The sequence below is a fragment of the Hippoglossus hippoglossus genome, chromosome 21 (genome assembly GCF_009819705.1).
Source record: "Hippoglossus hippoglossus isolate fHipHip1 chromosome 21, fHipHip1.pri, whole genome shotgun sequence".
NCBI lineage: Eukaryota > Metazoa > Chordata > Actinopteri > Pleuronectiformes > Pleuronectidae > Hippoglossus > Hippoglossus hippoglossus.
In genome coordinates this window covers 8,406,258-8,414,498 of record NC_047171.1, presented here as the reverse complement: position 1 = coordinate 8,414,498, position 8,241 = coordinate 8,406,258, and the positions used below count along the sequence as shown (strand labels likewise).

At 40.8% G+C, this 8,241-nt stretch overlaps 1 protein-coding gene across 1 annotated transcript in view; it reads right to left on the bottom strand.

Moving 5' to 3' along the window:
* Nucleotides 1-616: 616 nt before the first annotated feature.
* LOC117754677 (general transcription factor IIF subunit 2-like) overlaps nt 617-8,241 on the bottom strand; it is a 33,998-nt gene continuing 26,373 nt past the window's right edge. Inside the window, exons 5-8 of the mRNA XM_034573762.1 lie at nt 5,260-5,341; nt 3,362-3,461; nt 1,928-2,071; nt 617-1,156 (exon numbers count right to left, since the gene is read on the bottom strand). Coding sequence (XP_034429653.1) covers nt 1,025-1,156; nt 1,928-2,071; nt 3,362-3,461; nt 5,260-5,341 — 458 coding nt within the window. The 3' untranslated portion in view covers nt 617-1,024. The remainder of the gene's footprint in view (nt 1,157-1,927; nt 2,072-3,361; nt 3,462-5,259; nt 5,342-8,241) is intronic.

Below are 8,241 nucleotides of genomic sequence, written 5' to 3'. Positions count from 1 at the left end.
ACAGGGAAAAGGGTTTCGAGCCGCGTTGCTCTTCGGTCTTTGATTCACTGCTGCAGCTGAAACGTTTCGACAGGAGATGATGTCTTTATTTTCTGAAATACACAAACACACATGTTCCTGTTGTTCTCACTGAAGCCACAAGAGGGGAAAAAAAACCTCCGACTGTCAACTACAGCTGCTGCCTGACCAATAAATTACTGCTGTTTTACATCCGTGAACTGATCAAACTGCAGATTCTTCCCTTCACCACCATCTGTAAAGGAATATTGTTGGATTCAGCATCGCCACATTTCCACAGAACTTTTTTATCCTTGTGAGGTTTTGTTTTGACATTTTCCACTGATTTCCTAGATAATAATTCACCTTAGAAGCAACAGTTTTATGTATCTTCACTAGTTTTAGAACTTTGTCCACATGACAGATTTGGTTCAGAGGCAGAGGTCTGAGCTCTACTGTGTGTCACTCTACTTTTCTAAATCATTACATCATACAAACCGGGAGGTGCACGTAATGAAAAGAGGATTTTTTTTTTTTCACTAAAAACATGATTGTCATTATCTCCACTTGTGCTTCTGCTGAAGTGTGACTGTTCAGGGAAATAAAAGTAGGACAGATGTGAAGGTTCAGTGACATTTATTCATGAAGCAAAAGAAAAGTTCAGCACGGAACAGATTTTCAGTCACATTAATGTTCCCACATACAAATTAAATATAACCTAACAGTCCATCCAGCGGCCTGCTCAGACACAAAATGTCTATAGAATTATACAACATACAAAAAAGATTAAACATTCATCCTGGGATTATGAAAAAGGAAAATGTCACTGTTTTTGCCTTCTACATTTTATATCTGCATTTGTATATTATTCTTCCACACAGCAACTGATTGCACATTCCTCAACTGCCAAGAAACTTCAAAACACACATTCTAGCTGCATGTCTGATAAAGAGGATTTACGTTTGGAAGTCCCTGAATTCCTCAACCTCTCGTAGCAGGTGGTGTCAGACTGAGGTTCCTCCTGGAACTAGGCGGCCTCCGTCTCCTCTTCCTCGGCCGACTGGTAGTGTCGGTACTCCGGCTTCAGCTCCCAGGTGCTTTTGTGAGCTCCCTTGCTGTTGTACGTCCCAATTTCCCTCATGATCTCTTTCAGGTACGTCTGAGAGGAGAGAATTTAATTACAAAAATGTCAAAAACACATATTCCCTCAGTGTGTTGAGCCGTTTTATATCCATTTAAATTTCCCTGTGACTCTGCTTCTGTTCATCCACCCAACTACTTCACATTTACATCTGCACAGACCCTTTGTTTCTTAGTTTGGTTTTAATGAACATGAATGAATGTGGAAGACATTCTGTCATTACATGAGGAGCAGACAACTCAGTCGTGCCATTTGTGAGAGACTATACTCTCCAACGACCACCAGGTGCCTCTGTTGAGCTTACGGAGATCAGTCGGCTCTGCCTAATGAATAAGGGTGCTCTGCGTTTCAAGACTTTTCATAATGGACTACTCTGTTACTTTAGTTTGGTTAATTTGAGTGTTAGCCAAGTGCTTCAGGAGAGAAGTGGTGGCGTGGAGTGTTTTGCAGCGTTTGACTCCTACTCAGCCGTTACGCAATCAGAGGCAATCAGGGAGGGAGAGGAGGACCTCGAGGTCTCATCAGCACCTACACATCGCTGTTCTCCGCAAGCTGGAACCAATCCACGGCACCGTATTGATTTATCTCTGTGTGTGTGTGTGTGCATGTTGGCCCAAAATTCAGCCACAACAGATAGTGTGAGCAGGCATGAACATCATGCCGTGGGCGTTTTGTTCAAATTTAACAAAGCAAGGTGGATAGTGGGCAGGTGTATTGTTTTTATTTTTTGTTCTGTTGTATTGTTGTGTGTGTGTGTTTTGTGAATGTGTGTGTGTGCTGCTCACTCACCACAGGTTGTCTGGTGATGTCCACCAGGTCCTTAATGTTGTAATACTGGTGCCTCTCGAAGGCGGAGAAGAGCATGTCCAACACGACCTGTCGCTCTGCTCTCACCATCTTCCCCTCCGTCTTCTTCTTCTTCTCATACTCCAACTGAGAATAAACAGGTTTGTGGGTTCAGTCGATATTTATGTCTGTGGATATGACTACATGTGAAGTTCTGACTCCAACGCTCATTCCTTCCCATGAAATAAGTATTTAGTTAATATCATGTTTATAAATTGGCTTTTATATTTTATTTTTTGACGAAGTGGACTTAATTGTTGGGACTGTAAAAAGTTGAGTAAAATCTCTGAGGTTAACGTTGAGATATCCTGACTTTTAGTTTAAGAACTGGATCCTACGTTTCCCATGAGGCCTTGTTGAGGCTCAAGTCCTTCAAACTCCACCTCCACTTTGTTACACAAGCTTTTCTTTCTGCTGAAAACAAGTGGTCCCCAAGGCCGGCCACAGAAACCATGAAGGCATCACTATGATGTTATCAATGTTGTTTTTTCTTCCTTTCCAAACCACGGCAATCTTTATTAAGACTGTAAGTAAGGCTTGTTTTCATTATTGATTAATCTGCTCTTTATTTTGTCAACTAATTTATTCATAGTTGTTTTGTAGAGGAGAAAAAGAAGAGGTGGAAAAATACAAAGAAACTGAAATTGATGTGGAAAAACTGAAGTGCCCTTTTGGATAAAGATGAAAAACATGGGGACGTGCAGAAGCTAAAGCTTTTATGCCACTGATGGTGCAGAAGGATCACATTTTATTAAACAACACTGTGCAGGAGGTGATTCAGACAGTTGTGTGACATCTAACACAGAATATGAGGCCTGTAGACCTGCTGCCGGCCTTGGTGGAGTTAAAGACCGACGCCGGATGGCCGACTAATCGACCGACTTGACCATCCACAGTACGGTGAGAAACCTGAACACATAGAAACTACTGTTGAACTGGGACACGGACGCTTCTCTTCCTGTTTACTTTCCTGAGTTGTTGAGAAAATATCTTTTTGTTGTGTTTGTGTTTCTTATGGTTGAGACTGAAACGGACTTTCTACATACACATTGAAATCTGGACGCTGACACTGTGGGGCACAAAAAGGTCTTGAAATTACAATATTACCGCTTATCGCCATTGGGACAATATATCCTCCAACAAAAATAGTTATCGTGTCCGGCCTTCTGTGCTAGTTTCATGATAAGTTACCAACCACCTGCAGATGTTAGAGACACATCATCACTTGTGTACCTGGTGTTTTGACCTAATAACCCTAAAAATCAAGTCTTAACCCGCCAACAGTTCTTTGAAACAGTGAGGACCAGACAAAACGTCCACACTCTGTCAGGTCCTCACAAAGCTAAATACAAACACACTGCTGTTAATAGTACTCACATTGAAATCGTGGTTGGCCACAGGCTTGAAGACAGTGGTGATGGCTTTCTCGAGCTGCTGTGATAAACGCTGAGGCTTGGTGGACTCTTTGAGCTGCAACCTGACACACACACACACACACACACACACACACACACACACACACACACACACACACACACACACACACACACACACACACACACACACACACACACACACACACACACACACACACACACACACACAGTTTGCCATCATGTCTGTGATCTACATGATTCATGATTCACACAGACAGATGTGCCTGTTGCCACGGTTGCCTCAGAGCATCTGTCTGCATCCTGAGGTTAAACTAACATCTTTCTATTGTCAGCTGCTTTCTATTTATTTTCTGTCGACTGTCATTCATCTTGACCGGGCTCATTGAACAAATGATTTAGATCAATGGTCGGATACAAGAGTAGAGATCATGTTAGTAAAGCTGTTAGTGGTGATGCATTAGAGACAATTGCTTTTTTCTCTTGTTTATATGTAGATGAGTCATATTTCATCCTCCATATTGTATGTGAATTAACTAAATCTAAACTGGTCATATTCATTAATAAAACACACGTCTCAAGTTAACACATACATATGATTTGAATTATGTATCTTGAAGGATGTTCAGATTAGAATTCTGGGAATGAATTCTGATGATTCATATACTCACTACATCTACAATACAAACCTGTGGTGAGGTTTCTATTAAAACTTAAGGTTTTCTCACACACATGCTTGCGTAGCTATCCTTATAAGGAATTCACATTGACTTTCATTCATTGTAGACAGCCTGGGGCAGCGTAGTTTGTCTCCCAAACTTAACCATGACCTCAGAAATAAAGTTTTGCTTAATTGGGATTGGGCCTTGGTCCCCATGAGGTCTATTAACCTAAACCTAACCCGACCTCGCCTAATTTATTTAACCAATCCTGATTTTTACAAGGCAATCTATTTGTATTTTTTTATAAATATGCCCCTGGTAACAACCATAAAGAATGTTTATCTCAAACCTTAACCTAAATGTAACCTTAGACATGTCTTTACCTGACCCACGATGTGGGGACTTAATTTTTGTCCAAATGTAAGATTTTAAAACTGGAGAGCAAATGTAAGATTTCTCTTTGTGGAGTCTGAGATGAAACACAACTGGACCAATCGAAGTTCAGTGTGTACTTTACTCTACAGCAGACAAATATCACGTCTCAGTGGAATCTGAGCGGCTCCGATCTGCACAGACGCTCCGTGGTTTGAGGGCGGATGATGTAACATGGTCACAGAAGAATCTCTGTGAGGAAAGAACTTTTCGCATCGCCTATCTTTAAACATCTTTCCTGTAATGTATTAGTGGGTGAAATGGTCTCACACACAAAAAACAACTGTGTGTGCTGGCCTCTGGTTGTATTGTAGGGGTTCATCTGCCACAGTGATGCTGTTGCTATAGCGATAAGGTCCACTAACTCAGGCTGGAATAACAGATTTCAATACAGAAGAGAAAGAGCAGGTTTTAGTTTGAGTGGACTCGAGTGTTTGGTGTACAAACAGTAGCAGTCAACCCATCACAACTCGTCTGCTCCTGCTGGAATTAATTCACAACACTTGAAGAGTGTGTCGTCCGGAGGTGAAAGACTCAACTTCAACAGCACAGTTTAAAAGAACAAATGCTGCCCTGTTGTGCATTTGTGTTTTTATTCCCCACATTTGATGAATAATTCATCTGTCTGCTCATTTACTGTGGTGGAATTTAAAAAAATGCATGTTATTGTCAGGAGCATCTCGAAAATTTCCACTTTAGACTTTATTGTTGTTCGAGGGAACATTCAGTCAAGCTGATATTTTAGATTTAACAGATTAAAGAGACAAAACAATAAAAGTTGACTCACTTCTTCAGCTTCATGTAGTTGTCATTGACGACTGGTCTGCATTCAGCTCTGTGCACCACCATGCCCTCCAGACTGATTCCATCTACAACACAAGACAGTGAGTCAGCTGTTCAATCACACACACACGTTTGTACAGCTGTCTTAGTGAGGACACTCATTGACCTAATGCATTCCCTAGCCCCTTACCCTAACCAAACCTAATTCTTACCCTAAAACCAAGTCTTAACCCCCAAACAGTCCATTAAAGGGGGTTCACAAAGTGACAAAAGGTCCTCACTTTCCCAAAATGTACTCACTCCGTAGTTTGTAAACTCAAACTGGTCCTCACAAAGATAGCTGTGCAAGAACACGAACACCCACAACCCCACACACACAGTTTGTGTTGAAAAGACCAAACTAAATCCAATCTGTTAATCCGTGAGTCTAAGTGAAATTTGTGCCAAATTTGTAAGGATTTTCTCGTGGCGTTCTCAAGATAAGGCGTTCACAGCGGGAAAAAACAAGCTTTGAGAGAACCTTTAGCTTTTGACCACCAAAATCTATTCAGTTCACCTTTGAGTCCCAGTGAACATTTGTACCAAATTGGAAGAAATTCCCTGAAGGCGTTCTTGAGATGTCATGTCCGCAAAAATGAGACGGAGGGGCTGACAACCCGAAAACATTATGCCAGTTGTGCAGAGGCATAAAAAAGTCGAGCGGTATCGGTTTTATTGAGACTTGAAATTCGCGATGGCTTTAAATCTCAACGTCATTAAAATGTGAAGAGCAAAAAACTTCACAAATATGATGGTATTTTTATAGCAATATTTTTCAGGTCTCTAAATAATATGATCCTGGTTATTAATACATAAAAAGCATTAAATCAATAGATCTCAACCTCGAACTAGATATGAATGAGTCAGGCTTTTTATAACCCAGTCACAACTCACAGCTCCACATTTTCAGCTGATTCACTTTGAACATTCTTTTCATTTGCTGCCTTTATGTTTCAAGCTGTTCTTTCAAAAAGAAGCATTGACCTTCTGTGCTAAACCCTCTGATGACTCCGCTGGTCCTCTCCAGTCGTTACCGCCGGGCACTTTCATTTCATTGTTTATTCTTTTTATTTGAAATCGACTGTCCAGGAGTCCAGTTGGTGAGCGTTGGCGTCATATTGGCAACGGCTCTGTCTATTGTCTATTGTTGTACGATTTGGCATCGGCAAAAAAGTTTAGAGAAGCCGCAACATTTCAGACCCAGCAGTGGAAAACAAGACGAAAGCAGAAAGAGAAAATGAGAGAGAAGCTCAATGAGAGTTCACACACACCAGACACCATCAAACCTCAACATTAAAACTGCTTTTATTTCTATTGTATTTTAACATTCTCCCATAGAACAGAAGATCCCCAGGTGTGTATGAACCAATAGTCACAGGCCAATTCCCTCCCTCGTCACTACACTGCCTCTCACTCACATCCTTTTTCCCTATTGTCTCAGTCCATCCCACTTGAAATGCGGGGGCTGAGATGCAAAGAAAAGACTGGAGGATAAAACATCTCTCCCTCCGCGGCGTCACCTGCAGTGACGTCAGTCTCTGATGACGGAGACGCAGCAGGACCACCATTGAGTCGGCCTCTAAACGCTCCGCAGCATCTTTTGTTCCTCGGTCTGTTTTTCCGCTGATGATGTCACGTATTGTGCAGATAATAACGAGGGGCGCACATTAACATTTAATTGACGTCCTCCCACATGACATTACAAACTGTAAAAAAGAAAGGATATTTTTCTGCATGAACAAACCTCTTTTCCGGCCAATCAAAGCACAGTTGCTATAAATTCACACCGAGTCACAGGAGCCGTTTATTCCGGCAGCAGAGCGATTTTATAATCATCAATTATTTAAGTCCGCATTTATTGAGTTTGAACATGTAAAAATCACTATTTATTGATTAATGGAATAATTAAATTGTGTTGAAATTATTGAGTAGCTTACATGTTTGTTTGAAAATATATTAGAGTAATTGATTCTGACTACAAACTACAACATCAGATAAAACGTGTTGTTTTGTGTTTCTCTTGTTAATCAGCTCCACAGTGAACACACTGTGCGTTGACCCAGTTCTGAGAGTGTTGTTTGTTTGGGAGAATAAATCCCAAACACACACTTCACTGTACTGCACGGCTCCGAGGGCCTTTTTTATTATTGTGCTATTAATTATGTAAATTCACAACCTAGTTTATGGAGGGATGTTGCTGTTTCACTGTTCTTAGACTCACTGGTATTGGTGAAATGTTTTTTGTTTTTGAGTTGTTATGCGAGCAAAGAAAATTTGTAGCAGTATGAAGTTAAAAATGATTTTAAAGGACTGAATTAAATCTTGTAAGGACAATACTACTCACATTTTTTTTACACTGTTCTCATCGTCGACAAATCCCATGAAAATATAAAAACCCTAAGCCCACTGGTTCCCACCATAGATTGTATATAAAGATGGACGACATCACAGTCCCCCAAAAAATGAAGCCAAAGCATCTCCATCTCATAAACTCGCCTTCTCCATGTTCGTAGATGGGACAAGTACACGTCAATTACATTTTTCTCAAAGATGGTTTCGGTCATTTTAGGTAGTTCATTTTTTATATCTATGTCTGTTTCTTACTTAAGATGCCAATGACAAATATATAGATACGGTTTTATAAAAGGCTTTTTTCCCTAAAACAGAAAAAATGAATCAAACAGGAGGAGGACATGGTAAATCTGTTGGGGGATATTTTCTTCCCAGGAGCAGAAGGTAAACGTAAGAGATACTGACCCAATATAAACTCCAATGATTCTTCTAATGAAGGAACGTGTCACCCAGTACAACAGTGTTCTGTGTATTGAATAGGTTTAGGACATTAAAGCAGCCCTATGTGGCCACAGAGGAAAACAAGTGCAGTATCAGGCTGTGGCTCCACAGGTGGTTCGCGTCAGCCGGATCACTTCATTGTTGAAGGAAGATG